The sequence below is a fragment of the Physeter macrocephalus genome, chromosome 7 (genome assembly GCF_002837175.3).
Source record: "Physeter macrocephalus isolate SW-GA chromosome 7, ASM283717v5, whole genome shotgun sequence".
Taxonomy (NCBI): domain Eukaryota; kingdom Metazoa; phylum Chordata; class Mammalia; order Artiodactyla; family Physeteridae; genus Physeter; species Physeter macrocephalus.
Window position 1 is genome coordinate 108654561 of NC_041220.1, and position 20879 is coordinate 108675439.

Below are 20879 nucleotides of genomic sequence, written 5' to 3' on the forward strand. Positions count from 1 at the left end.
CCATGGTTGTATAGATAGTGAGCTGAGATGGGATGGGTTCCAAGACCCATGTTCTTCATAACTTCCCTACGATCTCAACTATATTTATAAAATTATGCATATGTGAATCTGTGCAAATGTTAACAGTGGTTAGCTCTGGCAGGCAAGAGGAGGGTGCTGTTTTTCTTTATTCCTTTCTTATTTCCCCCAATGGATAGGTGTCCTTTATATTATCAGAGAATGAAATAGGCAATATTAAAAAGGGTTTTGAGGACGCCCTGTACATGTCAGGGTCCCAGCTGTTGCCTATGTGAGGTGCAGTTCAAAGAGGAGGGGAGGTTTTTGATGGAAAGAACAGATAAAGACGGCCTTCTCTCCCCTTTCCTCCCAGTCAAAGAATTTGAGCTCAGAGAGCTGAGGAAGACTTTAGAAAGAGCTCAAGTAGAGCAGGAGGCCCTGCAGAGGCAGCTGCTGGAGTTCCAGGTGAGGCTCTCGGGAGGGAAGCGCCCAGTCCCATCTCTGTAGCCCGATTGCTCAGCTCAGGGCCCTACCTGGTGGGGTCGGGAAGCAGGGGCAGAAGACCGTGTGGTCCGACTGAAATAACGCATCACAAACCAAGGTGCCACTCGCCTCCCCACCATTCCTGCTAGAGCATACTTGTTATATATTCTTGTAAAATACAGAGTGTTTGTGTTTTCGATGTAGAGAAATTGTGCTGTGAGCCTTCTTGTGCTGCGTGCTTGCTTCACTCAAGGCTCTGTGTTCATCCACGCTGCCCCGTGGCATTTGGCCTGTTACTTCTGCACCCACTTCACGTCCCTGGCCCACTCCCCGCGTTGGGGGCCCCGGTTTGCACCAGCTGCCGTGACCACAGCTTAGGGTGCGCCGAGCGTCCTTGCTCGCATCCTGTTCCATGAGAGGTGCTCTGGACCACGTACCACAAGGAGGGTTGCCTGGTGTGGATTGTGAATAATTTTCAGTTGGCAAGTGTGTGCCCATTTATGTATTGATGGCTGATACCTGTTTTGATGAAAGCAAAGAGAAGATGAGGTGAAACCGTGCAAAAAGTCACAATTTTTAAATGTGCTATTTTATTCTGATTACAAAATTAAGTTATATTCCTTGAAGAAAATTTTGAAATTTCAGAAGAAATTTTGAAATTTTTCAGAAAAATGAAATCCAATCATTAGAGAAGCATCATTAACATTTGTGTAGCATCTTCTAGTCTTGTTTTCCACAAATATCTAAATCTGTTTACATAGATAAATATATTTGTATATTATCTATAGATTTATGTATCTCTATTTATCTAAATAGGTAGAGATAGGTAGGTAGGTAGGGAGACAGAGACAAAGGAAAAATTGGAATAAAAACCACACAGTTTGATTCCTACGGTTGCCATTTCATTCCATGGTAAGTAAGCATTTTCACATCTCCTCTGATGTCCTTGTATGAATTGCCTCTCATGGCTGCGAAATATGTCATTATGTGGATGAACCATAACGGATTCCGGTTTCCCAGTTGGTGGGCATTTTGGCTACATCCAATCATTATATTATAATAACACTGTGAACACTCTTGTCAGTCTTTACACTCATCCTTGAGCTCCCTGGGGAGGGATTCCTAGCAGTCTGATGCTTACTTAACAAGCACAAGCCTTAAAGAGGTCCAGAAAGGACGTGACATCTGCTGTGGCTCCGAGCACAGGCTCTCGGGGTTGGAATCCAGGCTCTGCCCCCAGCTGTGTGCCTCGGGCTCCCCTCTTCATTTCTTCACCTCCCCGGTTGTCAGTCTCTCCATGCACCACTGGGGGGAACAGTAGGTCTGCCCCATGGGGTGGTTGTGAGCGATTAAATGAGCTGATCCACCTGGCAGGGTACCAGTGGGCGTCACGGCATCGCCCTCTGGGGCTGTCCCCTCCAATGCCTGCAGCAGACTCTTTATCCCACACTTCTGTGCACCCCAAAGTTCCACTGCAATTCCTGTTTCCTTTGAGTGTAGTTTTGTTAAAGAACTTTGAAGAACAGTGAATGTTTAAAAAAAAAAAAAAAAAAAAAAAAGGCAATACCCCAGTTATCTGAAGCCATCGTGCAATGACCCCCCCTGACATAGGTCCCTGGAAATCAGCCCTGCCAGGGCTCCTCGCTTAGCAGCCTGGGCGGCAGGGAGAGTGTGTGCCGGGGTGGGGAGGGGTGTCCCTTACTGTCCGGGACCTTCTTAGCAAGGCATCTCACTGAACTCCCAGCCCACATCTTAGAGGAGGATAACCACGCCTGCCTCCCAGGGATTCTGGGAGGGGCCGAGGGCGGGGCACACAGTCAAGCCTTCTCCAGGGTGGGAACCCACCCACTGCACACACAGCCCTTGCCCTGGGGCTGCCCCATGCCATCCTGGCCCCCAGGGCCCTGCAGATGGCAGCATGAGAAGGGCTGGCTCAGAAATCAGGCCCAGCTGTGGGTCTGGGCTCCCCTCCGTGGTCGTGGGGCTGGGGCAGGCCACTGACACCCCGGAACCTCGCTTCCCAGGCGGGGACACATCCTCAGCAGGAGGGTGAGTGAGATACTGAGCGATATAAAGGGTCCAGCACGGAGTAATAGGATTTTTAACAAGTCGGGGCTGTCAGTGGGGTCGCTGTTTTACTTATTGGAGGTGGGGAGGGGAGATTGACTATGTTCATGGATTCTGTGTGCGCCCTACAAGAGCAGCCGCAAGACCCTCTTTGTTTAGTTGTTTATTTATTTGATTACTTATCTGCTTGGGGCCTATTCACTTATATGCTTATTTACTTTTAATTATTTATTTACTTATTCATTTACTTTCTCATTTACTTATATACTGATTTATTCACTTGTCCGTTTGTTCATTCATTCACTCATTCCATTGGAAAGTCTTGGAGCTAGCTGCCTGAACACTTTGGTGTTCTTTTAGAACCGGCAGCAGAGGCTGGAGGAGGAGCTGGCCGGCCTGAAGACCTACGGGGTCGTCCTGGAGAAGGAGTTTGAGAACCTGAACATGGTCCTGATGCTGTCCCACTTCGGCCTGCGAGTAATAGACACGAGTGAGCCTGCCGTCCGGGGCAGTCCCTTTCCCCCCTCTCCCCAGGCCACACGCATGCTCCCTCCAGGTCCTCGCTGGTCTGTAAAACCGAGGCCCAGAGGTTCCTGTCCATTCACTTATTCATGCCTGTGTCCTTCACTTCTTTACTCAGCATGCTTCCCGCATGGCCAGTGTGTCCAGGTTTGGTGCTGGGTGCTGGGGAATGTACGGAGATGAACGATGATACTGTGATCCTAAATCCAGCACCCACTGGGTGCCAGGCCCTTAGCTGGGCACCGCCAGGGGATGAAGAGGTGGAGAAGCCCCTGGCCTCAAGCTCTAATCAGGTGGACAGATCCTCAGTCACTAGACTGTCGGGGTGCAGTGTCCCAGCGGAGAGCTGCCCTCCATGGACAAGATGCTGTGGGCACTCAGTTGGGAGGCAGTTCTCCATCTATGGGAGGTGGGCTTCTAGAAGGACTTGACAGAGGAAGGACCCAAGAGGACAGTCCCAAACTCCTGAGGCAAAGAAGGGGCCAGAGGCACAGCGGGCAGGGAGCCCCGCATGTGCCAAGGAGGTGAGGGAGGGCATAGAGCACATACGTGGCTGTGTCCTGTGCAGGCCTGGTGCAAACACTCTTCTCTTTGAAGAAAAAGTCATGAATACCATTTCATTGTAAAATATTTAAACGTGACCTTTTGGAGAAACATAAAATGTGAACATTCCCCTTCACTCCCCACTCCCCTGCCGGATCCCTTCCCTGCCTTCCCTAGAAGCTTTTACTGTTCGCATCTTCCTGCATCTCCTTCCTTCCAGCCGTTTTCTATCTGTTTATGAATGGGGTAGTGTCAAAACTCACTAACAACAGGAATTTCTTGAGACATGGCTGGCCATGAGCTGAGAGCAGGGTCCCTGGGGCCCCTGCTGGACCAGGCCTTAACCCCCTTGGTTGCTGGCTTGGGCAGCCCTTGGGCAGTGGCTGTTTACCAGTCAGTCTGGCAGATGTCAGTACTTTCAGACCTGGTATAGCCTCACTGGTGCATTACTGGCTGGCCACCAGCACTGTGCAGGCGAGAATCAGACGGATTTGTTCACTGACAGCTTGTCTGTTTGCTACGAATGGGACAGCACCCCAGTCCCCTGCTGATTCACGCTGGGTGGGACACCTGGGGTTTCACCTCACGGCGAAGCAGTGACTCCAGAACACATCACATCTGGGCACAGGGTGGAGCATCCCTGTTCTATAAATAGCAAAGCCTCAAGGCCAAGGGCCCTGGCAGTGAGACGGATGGAGCAGGTCCTGCTGCTTTGGAAATTTGGAGACTTGTCCTCTTTCCCTCCCGTGCCCTCTCCTCACCATGAGAGCATTTGCCCTGGCCAGGTTCCATGTGAATTTTTATCCCTACATAGTGTAAGTGAGATTAGGGAGAGGTGGCCAGGCTTGAGCGCTCCTAAGAAAGGAGGATTACACAGGCTCAGGTTCCTACTGGATGTGGGAAGCAGGTAGGAGGTGTGTTCTCCAGTGTTGATAAGCCCATGGGCCCCAGCTCTCTCTCCCTCCCTGTGGCCTTTTTCTTTTCTTGTGAATTGGACCCATTTACTGCAGTCATGACACCGGCAGCTCTGCGGAGCAGAGGCAGGATGCTATGGGAGTTGGCTAATGTCCACGTGTTTTCACGTGGGTGTCCTTCCCAGGGAAGGCATGATGGAAGGCATTGGATGTGGTGCCTGGACAGTATAATGTAAAGGAAACCCGGCTTTTAGAAGATCACTGGCTCCAAATTTATCCATGCATCTGGTGTCAAGTAATGTCCAGAAAGTGGTTTTGCGGGTTCAGCTCCTTCTCTGCTCCCACCACCCTCTGTTTCCTGTGGTTCCCCTCAGCCCACTCACTTGGTTCACTCCATCCAGAGACATCCTCTGAGCCCTGGGCTCGGTGCTGGGAAGTCAGAAATTCCAGGAGACATATTATGACCTCACAGAGCTCCAAGTCTCAGACGGTGACACTGGGGAATAAATTGGGGCTGATGATGTGACCCAGCCATCCTGCCTAAGCCTGAGTTGTGTGCAGTGGAGCACCAGGTGGGCCCTCCTCTCAGACCCCCTTCTCCAGGACCCTGGCCGAGTTCTCTCTCTGGGACCAGTGCACAGTTGTCTCTGCAGGAGTGTCTGAGATGAGCAAAGCAAGCATGGATCATGCTTCATCTGAAGGAGCCCTTGGGCTCCATAGCTTTTTCCTGGCAATAAACTGTCTGCTCTCCCTTTCCAACTCTGCAGCATAAAGCAGTGCCCACCCCTGCACCGACGGAACCCCAGGACGCATTCTGGACACACGGGGGTCAGCTTCCAAAGATGCATTTCCCTCAGTGGAGGAAGAGAGGAAGATCCTGGGGTCCTGCGGATGGGACAGCCAGGACGGCTTTACTGACCCAGGAAAAAATAAATTGTGCATGTGTGTTTGCACAACACACTCAATCTGTCTTTTGTCTGGGGCTTGGCAGTGTCTCCCCTGTAAGTATTCCTTCTACGGACTAAAAGTTGAGCAGCCTTACTCTGGGAAAATGTTGGTGGAGTGTGTCTGCCTCTGCAAGCACAGAGAGTGAGCGCAGTGCATACCTGCTCGCAGAGCAGAGCAGCTCAGCAGAGCTCAAACGTAATTATCTGAGCTGGACTTGCGTTCAAGGAGGCACAGAAAGAAATAGAATTGATGTGTGACCCAGCACACACAAACAGAGTTAAAACCGAACCCATGCAAAACAATAGTCACGCTACTTCCGGGGTACACTCTGACACTTTGTCTTCTTTTCTATTTCATATTTTTAAACTGTTGGGCACAGCCCACCAAATTGATTTCAGGACTTCCTAATAGGTCATGGCTACAGTTAAATAAATCTTTCTTGGGCATCCTCACTGCAGGCCCCTTAGGTATGATTACTGGAATCTATGACTGACCAGGTTGGAGTTCTGGCCTGAACTCTTTCCTCTGTTCACTCTGGGAGGCCAGAAACCTGGGCTGGGCATCTAGCTCTGCCTGCCTGCAGGGATGAGCTGTGGTGGGTGAGACACTGAGGACCCTGAGAGTAGAGGTGGTTGATAATCCTCCTGCTGCAGGATGAAGTAGAATGTACAGCTGAGCTGTTAGGAGCACTGGCTCTGGAGCCAGACTGGGTGTGCAGACACTGCCACTTGCTAGCTCTGTGACCCTGGGTAAGTCACTTTACCTTCAGGATGCTCAGTTGTCCCATCTGTAAAATGGGGATGATAGCAGGAGCTCATTGGATCGTTGTGAGGATTACATGGGTTCCTACACCAGGTCTGGCATGTGGGGAGTTCAGTAAATATTAGCCAGGATGGTCATCATGGCTGGCTTCACAGGTGTGCAACCTCTCAAGTCTCACAGAGTCCCACTCTCAGAAACAACACTTCGTTTAATGCTTTGCTGTCGCCATCTTGAAAGTCAGTAATGTTTTCTTTGAACTTGTGCTTTGTAATTGACGTCTGACAGGACAACAGAGTATGCACGTGGGATGTGCCAGGTGGCAGTCCACACAGGTGCAGTGGGCAGTGCTCCAAGCAGTTAGCTTGGTTGCTGGGCTACACACATACACATATGCCTGGGGTGGCCTGGGGCATTGTGGGGTCCTGGATAGGGGGTGGCCGGGGCTGGGACCTAGGCCTGGGTTGCTGGTGGTGATGGTGGCAGCAGTGAGAGACACTAGGAGAGATGAGGAACTCTATCCCTGGAGCCTGTCCTGGGGGGACCTACGTAAGACTGTGGGCTGCCGGGCACAGTGTGCTCTGCGAGCAGGTATGCACTGCGCTCACTCTCTGTGCTTGCAGAGGCAAGCAACATTTTCCCAGATTAAAGCTGCTCAACTTTTAGTCCGTAGAAGGAATACTTACAGGGCAGACACTGCCAAGCGCCAGACAAAAGACAGATTGAGTCTGTTGTGCAGCGTACATTGTCCTTATGATATTGTGTGCATGATAAAGTAGTCTAAAGGGAAACGCTTTATATTTAATTGTTTTAACTGCACTTTTTCCCTGTTTTTGAAACAAGGGGCCCCACATTTTTATTTTCCATTGGGCCCCACAAATTATGTAGCCAAGTGATGGGAATGCAGGTGAAAAGCACTATATAAACTGTAGTAAAACCAGAATTTAAAATGCATTTAGTTGACCCACTTAAATTTGGTGTTTTATTCTTGTCATTTTTTTTTTCTTTTTTCTGGTAATCTTTTTAACTGAATTACTAACCTGATGGAGAGTTCTGCTCCTATTTAGAGACTTATACTATCTTATCTTTCTGTCATTAGGTTCATTTAATTTTTTATTATGCTTAGTTTGTATTATGACAGTAAATCCAACCTGATGGAGTGCTTTAAACTTTCCTAGGGTATTTATAAATTTACTCTGTTCTTGAAATACATAAATACTAACAAGGCATTCTATTTTATATTATTTTTATTAATTTAACTTTGGACTAAAAAGTCATAGGAAACATCTGTACTGAAATCATATATTTATTAACTCCTTGGTTCTGTGTAGTCTCCACATATTTGTACCTTTTAATTTTTCTCTCATGTAAGAGAAGTCATTAAGAGAAGCAGGCAGGTGTTGGCAAATCAACTTTTTAATGAAGTTCTAATCCTTTTGTTTGGATCATGGCGAGTAAGTACTTTAGGTCCCAGAATGCCAATAATTAGAGCTCCATTTGGAGCTGTGATCAAGATGGCTAGAAAAGCTATTGTCATCACATCCTTCGAATATGGTTCCAAATGGGGTGCACTGATTCTTGCTCTTTCTAGAGCCAGAGGACCTAAAACAGCCTACATTTAGAGGAGAAAAAGATGAGGCATAAAGTAAAATGTTAAATGGAGTTAACATATAATAAAAGTAAATAGCCCTGTTAAAACAAATAACACCTAGCACTAGACTGCTAGAAGAGACAAGACAAAGTGCTGAAGAATTTTTATAAATTACTCATCAATCCTATGTTCTTCCTATCAAATATATCTGGAAGGAGAGTGAAAAAGTGACAAACCAGTGTTTGTCAGACATTTGGGGGCTGTTTTTGTTTTCTTGCCATCTCAGCCTTCCCCTGTTTAAATATATTTTTGGAGCGCTCACATTATTTTCAGAACCTTAGGAGTTCACCTAAAACCAGAGCTTTGCATATTTGCCTTTACCATGTACCACTAGGTTCCTGGCTACAACGAGACAACACAAAATGCTAAGGTTTCTTATGGTTCTTCAGGATTTTGTTGTCTGTCTTCTTGTTCTTACTACTGGGAGGCAGTGTGATACAGTAAAACTGACAAGAGGTTTGGAATCTATACACTGGGCACTGAGAGGTTACAAAGTAACTTGCCTAAGGTTATAGGCAAGTAACATGGTATTCAAAATAGGCAGCCTGGTCCCAAGGACCTGCTTTTCTAACCATGACTATATATAGTTTTGTTGCATGGAAACTCACAAGCTTCTGTTGTGGAATAACAATGGAGAAAAATCTCAGGAAATCAAGACATTATGTTGCCAGGTTAAACAGTCTGACAATAAGTAGCAATACCTTATCACTGAATCAGAGAGCAAAACTACAAGGTCTCACTTTTCTCTCTCTCTTTCATTCATTCATCATTCATTCTTGTAGGCATGCAATGCTTATTTATTGTGTACCTCCTGCATGTGAGGCACTGTGTTAAGTGCTAGGGAAAAAGAATAACAGAAAAAACAAGCACTGTTCCTATCCTTCCTATATAATCTAGTGGGGAGATTCAGTCATCAATCAAATAGTCATACAAATTAAATATATAATTTAAAATAATATATGTGCATTCATGTATGGTAGAGTGGGTGGCAGGCATAGGAAAGATATATTTTAAAAAGAATCAACGTGTCTCTAGTTTAAAATCATAACAGTTCTACAATATTCAGCAAAATGTAAAAATTCCAATTTTCAGATATACTTTTTTTATAATCAAAAAAAAGGTGGGTTTTGTTTAAGATTTAAACAATGTTTTAAATATAATGCAAATCTGCCACCTCACACTCTGATACCTAAAGGAAAAGCGCTCCTCAGAGCATCCTGCAGCCCCACAACCAGCCCCTACCCATGCACAAAGTTGCTGCTCCCTCCCCCCCACCCCCAAGTTCATTCACTTTCAGAGGCTTCTCATGTGATTTTGGACTCACAAATAAGTTGTAAAAGTAATACAAAGACTTTCTATATACCCTTCATCCAGATTTCCCAAATGTTAACTCTTGTATGACCATAGTACAATAACCAAAAATCAGAAAATTAACACTGATAAAATATATATTATATATATACACACACACACATACACTAATCTAGAGACTTCATTCAAATTTCAACAACTGTCCAACTAATGTCCTTTATTTTGGACCAGGAGCCAATGCCTGAACTAAATCCACTGCATTTAGTAAGTGTTTCCTTGGTCTCCTTTTATGGGAGACAGATCCTTAGTCTGTCTTTGTCTTACATGACCTTGACACTTTTGAAGAGTACTGGTCAATTATTTTGCACACTGTCTCTCACTTTGCTTTTGTCTAATGTTTTCTCATGGTAAGACTGACGTTATGTGTATTTGGCAGAACACCCAGAAGTAATGATGTGCCCTTTTCAGCTCATTCAGATATACTCTTACTTTATATCTTGGGAAAATAGAAAAATGTTTTTGTAAGTTTAGGAAGTATTTGTCATTAAAAGCACAGTTTTCAATTTCAGAAAAATTGCTTTTAAAACTGATTACATTACATTAATTTTAATGAGTAGTTACGATCAATCAAACATTTTAAAAGTAAGATTAATGGCCCATATTTTGTGACTGGATGTTTTTTTCATGTAGAATTTTTTTTTAAAACATTAAAATAATTAGAATGACTTAATATGTTCTTACTTGGACTGTAGCTTTGGGCATCCATGATAAAGCAATAAATATTTTCTCCTTAAAATTAAAACCAGCAAAAGACATCAATACAAATGTAAAAGAAATTCGAACCAATAATGCCAAACTCAGTGTGGCAACACAAATGCCTACAACAGATAAAAACAAACATAAATGACACAATATTTGAGAAGTAGTGGTTCTTTATGCCTAGAAATATGATTTGTAAATAGGTTGAAAGCATTTTAGGGCTAGTGTCTCTGTATATCTTTATTTTTTTAAGTGAAAACAATAATCATAAAAATACAAATATGATTGAGGCTTCTATGTAAAGTGCAAGAGATAATATGATGGTGGAGGTATGATGAAAAATAAGATAAATTACATTTATTTAATTCTGAGCTAACAGACGTTGAACTTTTACTATAAATCAAAGTATTCAAAAGGTGCTAATGGTATCCAATATTTCCCCTCAGAAAAATTTCTAATCTCCATTTCCTCAGATCACTCAGGGAAGATATTCAGGGCTGTCTTTGGTTACAAAGAGCGTACAGGATAAAGGAAGAACAAATGGATGTTACAACATGTGCTTCTGAAGAAGGTCCTTGTAGCATTCAAAGACATGTTGTAAATAAAAATAAAAATTATTCAAAGTTTTCTTAAATATTTTCAAATCTTATATTTTTGTGCCTCTAATCATTCTTACCAATAGCATTTGATTTAAGAGATGTGACAGATACTTCCGCTCCAACCAAACCGAAAAGAAGAGGTTGAAAAATATCCCATGCAGTTCCAATAATTTTTTGGACTCTAATCTGTAGAAAAGGGTAATAAATTTTCAGTTATTGTGACACATATAAGTATTTGCATTTCAGAAGTTTAAAGTCCCTCTTAACATTTAATAAACTTAAGGTATTTTATTTGTAGAAGAAATGTTAAAACAATAAAAATTAAATGAGTAGGTTAATTCTTTTATACAAACACTTAGGTAGAATTTGATTAAAAGAAATCTACAAAGCAATAAAATAAAAATATTATTTGGTAATTCTGTCATGGAACAAGTAAGGTCTTTGAAGTTCCACACATGCTCTGATGGTACAGTAAGAGTTCTACCTTTTGTTTGTAAGGCAACTGAACAGAGATCAAACTACATCATGCCTGATGAGAACATACTCAAGATCATTCAGACATTTCAGCTCTCAAAAATGAGTTGTGAAGACCTCCACTAAAAATTATCCTGGGACCAAATCCCATGAAAGTGAATCCTGATACGTCCTAAACAACTAGGAAAAAAATTCTGGTAATCTGTTAGGCCTGCTTCCAAAAGAGCCATATTGAAAACATCAAAGTTATTTTCTCCTTAAAACCAAACCAAAACATTTAATAGATTCTAACTTGATTGCCTGCCTGGCTTCCCTTTCTGGGAATGAATCCCCCCAGTGCTGCTTCCACAATTACATGGTTACAGGAAATGCCCCTAGTGACATAACAGTACTCTGGCTCTTTTCCAGGAATTTGGATGAATAGATTTTAGTCTCAGTCTGAGTTTATCTTTTTTTTACAGGTGGAGATACATAAAACTTTAATATCCTTTGTTTGAGGCATAGACTATCTTCATAACTACTCCCCTTATGACTAGGTTTTCTGGTTGCCGTTTATAAAAGTAAGTTTAAAAAAGGAAGTAACAAAGGAAAACCAATATTGCTCTTTCTTCTTTGTAGCACATTATCCTAGTTGTTACTTTTAATCTTTAAAATCTATTTATTCTTTACTTTTTGATTTCCTTTATCATGTAAAAAAACTAGTAGTTTTCATTTATTTGTAATTTATTATTAGTGATTTAATTTCTCTTATAATTATGAATTTATCAGAATACTAAACAAAACGCCCATATGATTTTTGGATAGGGAAGTTCTCAAGCTGATTCTAAAATTTATCTAAGAAAGAATATGCGCAGGAACAGCCAAGAAATAATTTTAAAATAGGTATAATAAGAGGAAATCTTCTATACAGATTTTGAGACATAAAACTACAGTGATTTAAAATAGAGTGGTACTGGCATAGAAATAGATAAGTTTAAATAGATTCCAGAAGTAAATTTATATATATATAGGAGTTTAGCACATGTTAAAAGAGACACTTAAAAAGTCATTGAATAATTAATGGATTAATCAATACTTTGGCAAAAATAGACTATACAATTCATATGCATATATATATTATATGTATGTATATGTATGTATGTCTATGAATACATATATATAAACACACACATGTACATCCTTACCTCACATCATTCACAAAAATAGATTCCAGATGGATTAAAGAACTAAATGCAAAACAAAACAAACTACCAAAGTATTAGATGATAATATATAAGATGTTATAATGTTTATAATCTCATAATCTTGGGTGAAAAAATCTTTCTTAAACAAGATGCAGAACCCAAAACCAAAAAGGAAAAACTGACAGATTTGACTATAGGAAATTTTACTGCCATACAAAAGACATCATAAAAAAAGTTGAAGATAGGCAAAAATTACATGCAACATGTAGATAACAAAGAATTAGTAGCCCTAACATATAAAGAAACTCTATAAATTTGGAACAAAAAGGCTAATAAACCAATTAAAAAATGGGCAAAGAATATGAATAAGTAGTTATAAAAGAATATATGAATAGAAGCTTACTCCACTACCAATCAGAGAAACATAAATAAAGAATAACACTGTAATATAGTTTCTTACCCATCAGATTGTTAAAAAAAAAGAACAATTGATAATACGCAAGATTATTGATGGATTTAGGTATTAGAGACTCTCCTACACCATTGGTAGTAAACAGTGTAAATAAAATCCTTTTAAGGGATAACTTGGCAGTACCCATCAAAATAGAAATGTACAATTTCTAAATCCAGCCATTCCACTTCTAGAAATCTATTCCTTCAGAAGTACTCATACATTTGCAAAACCACACATGAATAGGATTGTTCATGGAAGTACTGTTTGTAATAACAAAACATGGAAGTGATCGAAATGTCTACAGATAGAGGAGTGATTAGAGGAAATGATCTGGGAAGGGGATTTGATATTTGGCAATGGTGGGGGAAAGGGAGTCTTTTACATTGTATTCCATATGTGGGCCTTCTTACTGTTTTATTTATTATTATTATTTTAAAAATAAATTTATTTATTTATATTTGGCTGCATTGGGTCTTCCTTGCTGTGAGCGGGCTTTCTTTTAGTTGGGGTGAGCGGGGGCTACTCTTCGTTGCGGTGTGCGGGCTTCCCATTGCGGTGGCTTCTCCTGTTGCAGAGCACAGGCTCTAGGTGCTTGGGCTTCAGTAGCTGTGGCATGCAGGATCAGTAGTTGTGGCTCGCAGGCTCTAGAGCGCAGGCTCAGTAGTTGTGGCGCATGGGCTTTGTTGCTCTGCAGCATGTGGGATCTTCCCGGACCAGGGCTCGAATCCATGTCCCCTGCATTAGCAGACGGATTCTTAACCACTGTGCCACCAGGGAAGTCCCCTTCTTACTGTTTTAATATTTTATGAGCATATTTGCATGTATTAATTGTATAACTAAAATTTTAATAAATAAAATAATTAAATCAAGAAAAGTTATATAATCATATTGCATTAAACTTGGGAAAAAGAGAGAGGCCTGATGTGATAACTCAACTTCTGATTGCGTTTCAGTCCTTCTTCTAAATATTTTATTTCCTTGACTGATTCATTCACTTCCTTGAAGATACAAACTTATGGAACATCTTCCAACTAGAGTGCGATTTCCTAAAATGTCCATTATCGATGTAAAAACAATGCAGTTATTTTATCTTTTAAAAAATGGTGTATTAAAAATATTCACCTTTTCTTTGGACCAACTTGTCCCTGCAATGAAACTCAACACTAGTGTGCATAATCCTCCAGCTGCATGCAAACCAATGCGATGGCTGCCTAAGACAGCAGAAACACACATACTCAAAATAAGAAATGCTCTCTTCACTGCACGTTTTCCCTAGAATTTGATAGATATTTGGAAATTAATTTATGTTAAATATATAATACAATTATCATATTATCTATCATTTATTATTGACCCTTTGATACCATGTCTTCATATGTTGTATCAAATAATGTCTAAAATTTTGACTTTCTCAACACATATTTGAGCAAACTTGGTATCAAGTGACAAAATTTGCAATTACTGAGTTTCATCTTCTGCCATATCTCTGGTACTAACGTCAGTAAAATGGTTATAATACTTTAACTGTAAGAGAAGAAGGAAAGAAAAGAGACCCATATAACCTGTAGTTCCATATAACATATCCAAAGAATTCTTAAAAATAAATGTCTGAATATCTTTTTAGCTAAGACAATAATTGCAGGGAAATTAAGATGGAAGTTACAGAAATCTAAGAGTAATGGCATATCCTTTAGGGCAGGAAAGGGTTGAGTTTGATAGTGTTTCCTTGGTCAAAGGGAGAGGGAGTGAATTTAAGTCAGAAAATATGCAGAGATAAATGGGAATATATTTCTCCAAAAATGTTCAATGTAAAGTTTGAGGGAAAAAGATTTTTTAAAAAATGTCAGGAGTCAACAGGCAATTTAATGAAGAAAGGAGTGGGATGGAATGGAGAAGGTACTCTGAATTTAGTACATTTTTCTGATATTCCTTATTTGCCTAATCAGGAAGCAGGGACTTCAGTTAGGGCCACTGACCTGGATCAATCACAACTGTGCTCAGTTTTAAGCAGAGTAGGCACTGGAGGCCTCTTTTGGAGAAAGAGAACTAAATATTAAATTTATTATTTCATGGATCTTCTAAAAGTTCAAATTTTTGAAAGAAATATCTTTTGAAAGAAATACTGTACTTCCAAACAATAGATTATTTTTTATTTACCTGATCTCTACTTGGGAAATATCGAGTAAACATTCCCAAAACAATTCCTACCAGCACACCAACAAGTACATCCCGAAAAGCAGACAGGAGGTTGCTAAGTACACCACCTGTAAGGGCACACAATAAGAAAAACATTTCATAGAGAAGTATTTTCACATACCCAACACATCGGAAAATCAAATGTAAGTGATTCATAAAGAAAGGTATGTATCATAGAATAAATATACAAAAATGGACCTTTAATGTTCAAACACATGAAAACATATGCACATCTACTTGATAAATTGAATATGTACTCTCCAATGACTTAATATATATACACAACTCAGAAATGTTCATTGAATAAATAGGCCAGAAAACAAAGCAGTAATAAGCCACAATGTGCTCCCCTTACACACCCAACCTAAAAGACCAGGTGAGGTAGAAGAATGCACAGAGACTGGCAAAGGAGAACCTCTGGCACCTAGCACATGGTCGGTAATGTTTTCCTCTGATATTCTATTATGATAAACAAATGATTTAAACATAAAAAGGACAATTTAATAACAACAACAACAACAACATAAAAAAAAGATTTAACCAGGGTCAATCCTAGGAATATTCAAGGATCAACTGATTTTTCAATATAATGTCTCATGGACACATGTAGTTTATTGTAATACATTTTAAAAAATATCCAGAGTCACACAAAAAAGTTCAGCTATGCTCTGTGTATTCAACTCAATAAGGTATGTAAATATACATATTTTAGAACTATTTTCCCATTAAAAATAATAGAAGTGGAGGGTGACAACAGTAAGAAGGTAGAATGGGAACCCCAGAACCTTGATCCCCTACAAAGACACCCATTTAACAATAATATACAGTCCAAAAGGCTTTCTGCTCATTTAAAAAATTACAGCAAGAGAAAAGCAACACATCATATATAAGAGAGCACCCATAAAATTATCAGAGGCTTACACAGCGGGAACCTTATAAGAAGGTAGGATGATATATTCAAAATGTTGAAAGAAAAAAAATGCCACCCAAGAATACTATCCCACAAAATTGTCCTTCAAAGTGAAGGCAAAATTAAGACTTCCTCAGATATACAAAGGCTGATGGAGTTCATCACCACTAGACCTGCCTAACAAGAAATGTTAAAGGGAATCCTTAAAGTGGAAATAAAAGGATGTTAGACAGCAACACAAAAGCATTAAATATAAACCTCCAGTAAAGGTAAATAGATGAATTCAGAATCCTGTAATACCTTAATGGTGGTAAGGAAATCGCTTTAAATTCTGTTTTGGAATTTAAGATAAAAGCACAAAAGATAACTATAAAACTATGTTAATGCATACATAATATAAAAAATGTAATTTGTGACACTGATAACATAAAGTGAGGAGGCTGAGAGGTAAAGGAGTAGAGGAGTAGAGCTTTTGTATGCAACTGAAGTTGTTATCATTTTAAAACAGATTGCTGTAAACTTTAAGGATGGAAAAAGATATTCCATCCAAATGGTACCCCAAGGAGAGCAGGGGTGGTCATACGTATATCAGACAAATAGACTTTAGGTCAAATACTGTCACAAGAGGTAAAGAAGGACATTACATAATGGTAAAAGGGCCAATTGACGTGGAAAGTAAGGTTAGATCTCAATATCTACTATATTCCAAAATATAGATGCTTTGAACATCTAATGTGTAAAATAAAACTTTAAAAGTCCTTAAAATTTTAAGAGACAGTTTACATAGTTATGTGGTGGAAGAGGATTTTTAAGCATGTACCTGCTTGGTTTCCACTTTTTCGGTCCTTCTCAAATTAGGTTTGGTCTCCTGTAGCATGTTCCCCTAGCATCTTATGCTATGTAATATTTATTACATCTGTAATGATTTGTTTAATATAAACCCCTTGAGACCATTGGCCACATGGTCTTCTCTGTCTGCTGTGTCGGGAGGCAGGATAGAATAGTAGTTAAAAGTGTGGGTCTGGGGTCAGACTGCTAGGTTTGCATCTTGGTTCCCCTACTTATTAGATCTGTGACTTTGAGCACATTACTTAACCTCTGTTCCTTAGTTTCCTTATCTGCAAAATGAGCATAGCACTATTGTGACTATTGAGTCAAAACATCTACAGAACTTACGGCAAGTACAAAGCAATTACTCAATAAAAACTAATATTGTTGTTCACTGTTGATCTTCAGTGTTTGATACAGTAGCTGGTACAATGGAAGAGGAGCACAAAAAATATTTTTTGAAAGAATGACTGATACCAGTCATGAAGGAAAAGATGGCCAGATCTGACAATAAAAAATTTAGGACTTCTGAATGGCAGAAAAGAGATAAAGTTAAAAGTCAAATTACAAAAACCATAGGATATAAAACAAATGGTTATCATTCTTAATTTTGTGCAGAATCTTAACAAATCAAAAGAACAAATGAACACACCTATAGGATATAGGCAAAATATTTCAAGAAAAGCAATCTATTAAACATTACAAAATGCTAATGGCCAATAAACACGAACATTTGTTTAACATCACTAGCATTCAAAGTACTTCATTTAAAGAGACCTCCCTCTTCACCTGTCAAATTAGCTAAGCTAAAAAGGACTAGTAAATACCTAATTTTGAAGAAGGTGAAGAGAAAGTGGCACACTTGTGCACCCTGGTAGGACAAGATATTGTGGCAATATATTTCAAAAATCTTAGAATGTTATATACTTTTTAACTCAATAATTTCTCTTTTAAGATTAAGAAAAAATTTGGACTTCCCTGGTGGTGCAGTGGTTAAGAATCTGCCTGCCAATGCAGGGGACACACGTTCAGTCCCTGGTCCGGGAAGATCCCACATGCCGCGGAGCAACTAAGCCCGTATGCCACAACTACTGAGCCTGAGAGCCACAACTACTGAAGCCCGGGTGCCTAGAGCCCATGCTCTGCAACAAGAGAAGGCACCTCAATGAGAAGCCCACGCACCACAATGAAGAGTAGCTCCCGCTCACCACAACTAGAGAAAAGCTTGCGCGCAAAAACGACCCAATGCAGCAAAAAATAAAAATTTTTTTAAAAGTACTAAAAAAGATTAAGAAAATATTAAGATTACGTACAACTATTTAGCTGTAAGATGTTCAACCAAGCATTATTTTAATAGTAAATATTGGTGTCAACTTCAATTTTCAACATGTTAAGTAATCATCATGCAGCCAATCGAATACTATGCAACCATTACAAATGTCATAGAAATATTTACTGAAAAGGACCATGTTTGCAATACACAGGTAAATGAAAAACAATTCAGGTTATAATAAAGTATGGTTAATATTCAATAATTTTATAAGAATATTGGGAGGGAGAGAAAGAGCTAGAGATAGATGGGGATGGGGGAGAAAAGGAGAAGTCTGGGTGAATTTACATCAAAAGATTCACAATTATTATTCCTGGGGGTATAACTATTACAGACTTCATTTTTATCTTTTCCCTTTTTTTCCTTCTTATTCATTTATATCTTATGATTTTAAGAGAAACTATGTATATAACTTTTCAACTTTAAAATGTTTTGGTGCTTTAATAATACAGAATATTGAACTTTGAACACTGGCAGATAATTAATGCATTATTAAATGTGGACTGTTTACTTTCACAATTTCTGTCAAGTGACATTCAAGACCAAATATCACCTTGGGATTTAGAATTGTTGCAGGATCTTGTCCCATCGCTACCAAAAAGACACACACTTGTCCACACTCTATATATTTAAGTTGGCTTAGTAACAGAGCAATCAGTTATTTATAAGGATGACCAGAAAGGTACATCTCCAAAATATCTATTTGATATATTAGTAGTACTAATAATATTGCTGCCTAAAGTTTTCTATTGAAAACTGTGATAAAATTCCAAAGCAACAAGAGTAGATAAATGGTAATAATATGGGTTATCAAATTAATTGGAATATTTAGTTATTAAGAGGAAATCATTTATGTTAAGTAGTGGTATCTTAACCCATAGAAATTCCTTCTCTGGTCTAGAATGAGCTGTCTATGAAGAATAAAAAGATGTTACATAGAAAAGTCTTCATTAATAAATGCAGAGGCAAAGCCACAAACCTCATTTAAAGAACAAAAAAAGCAATGAATTATACGGTAGCTGTTGTATTTTTTTGTTTACCTGAGAAGATTATGCTCAAGGATGTATTGAATCCAGTGATAGCCACGATGTCATCCAAACTGCTGGCAGCTATTAATAAGGTTGGAATGCCTTTCTCAAAACCATATCCCTTTTCTTGCAAATGTAGCATGGAAGGGACAACAACAGCAGGAGAGACTGCACCGACTACAAAACTGAGAGAAAAGTCTTTGAAAACCAACTTAAAAACATCCTTTTAACAAAAGTGTTTTATAGTAAATTGTACAACAAATATATTAACCTTTACAATGACTTTTTTATTGGAGTATAATTGCTTTACAATATTGTGTTAGTTTCTGCTGTACAGAGAAGTGAATCAGCTATATGTATACATATATCCCCTCCCTCTCTGACCTCCCTCACCCCCTTTCCCACCCATCTAGGTCATCACAGAGCACCGAGCTGAGCTCCCTGTGCTAAACAGCAGGTTCCCACTAGCTACCTATTTTGCACATGGTAGTGTATATATGTCAATTCTAATCTCCCAATTCGTCCCACCCTCCCTTTCCCCCTCTGTGTCCACATGTCTGTTCTCTAACATCTGTGTCTCTATTCCTACCCTGGAAATAGGTTCATCTGTACCATTTTTCTAGATCCCACATATATGTGTTAATATACGATATTTGTTTTTCTCTTTCTGACTTACTTCACTCTGTATGACGGACTCTAGGTCCAACCACATCTCTACAAATGACCCAATTTCATTCCTTTTTATGGCTGAGTAATATTCCATTATATATATGTACCACATCTTCTCTTTACAATGACTTTGAATGTAAAAATTCTGCTTTCGAGTGAATGTCATTTAATGGTGGTAAAAATGTTCACACATTCTTTAGTGCTGGTTAAAACTCTAGAAATTTCATTCAAGATGTTGGGTCAAGCACAAATTGCAGCCTTTACCTCCATCTCAAAACCATTTGAAATGAAGACATGAAAACAATAGGAGAGGGAGGAACCAAGATGGCAGAGTAGAAGGACATGCTCTCACTCCCTCTTGTGAGAACACCAGAATCACAACTAGCTGCTGGACAATCATCGACAGGAAGACACTGGAACTCACCAAAAAAGGTACCCCACATCCAAAGACAAAGGAGAAGCCACAATGAGACGGTAGGAGGGGCGCAATCACAGTAAAATCAAATCCCATAACTGCTGGGTGGGTGACTCACAGACTGGAGAACACTTATACCACAGAAGTCCACCCACTGGAGTAAAGGTTCTGAGCCCCATGTCAGGCTTCCCAACCTGGGGGTCTGGCAACGGGAGGAGGAATTCCTAGAGAATCAGACTTTGAAGCCTAGTGGGATTTGATTGTAGGACTTCGACAGGACTGGGGGAAACAGAGACTCCACTCTTGGAGGGCACACACAAAGTAGTGTGCACATCGGGACCCAGGGGAGACTGAACCAGACCTACCCACTAGTGTTGGAAGGTCTCCTGCAGAGGCAGCAGGGGGGGCGGGGAGGGCTGTGGCTCACCATGGGGACAAGGACACTGGCAGCAGAAGTTCTGGGAAGTACTCCTTGGTGTGAGCCCTCCCAGAGTCTGTCATTTGCCCCACCAAAGAGCCCAGGTAGGCTCCAGTGTTGGGTTGCCTCAGGCCAAAAAACCAACAGGGAGGGAACCCGGCCCCACCCATCAGTAGTCAAGTAGATTAAAGTTTTACTGAGCTGTGCCCACCAGAGTAACAGTCAGCTCTACCCACCACCAGTCCCTCCCATCAGGAAACTTGCACAGGCCTCTTAGATAACCTCATCCACCAGAGGGCAGACAGCAGAAGCAAGAAGAACTACAATCCTGCAGCCTGTGGAACAAAAACCACATTCACAGAAAGACAGACAAGATGAAAAGGCAGAGGGCTATGTACCAGATGAAGGAACAAGATAAAA

General features: G+C 40.3%; 1 protein-coding gene across 5 annotated transcripts in view; it reads right to left on the bottom strand.

Moving 5' to 3' along the window:
- Nucleotides 1–7554: 7554 nt before the first annotated feature.
- Nucleotides 7555–20879, bottom strand: part of SLC9B1 (solute carrier family 9 member B1) — a 63626-nt gene continuing 50301 nt past the window's right edge. For 4 of the 5 annotated variants that reach the window (XM_028492139.2, XM_028492142.2, XM_007114834.4 and 1 more), the window contains 6 exons: nt 18970–19142; nt 14823–14929; nt 13788–13937; nt 10631–10739; nt 9937–10073; nt 7555–7845 (listed from right to left, as the gene is read on the bottom strand). In XM_028492139.2, the coding sequence (XP_028347940.1) occupies nt 7642–7845; nt 9937–10073; nt 10631–10739; nt 13788–13937; nt 14823–14929; nt 18970–19142 (880 nt within the window). In that variant the 3' untranslated portion in view covers nt 7555–7641. The remainder of the gene's footprint in view (nt 7846–9936; nt 10074–10630; nt 10740–13787; nt 13938–14822; nt 14930–18969; nt 19143–20879) is intronic. The other variant, XM_028492141.2, reaches the window with a different exon arrangement.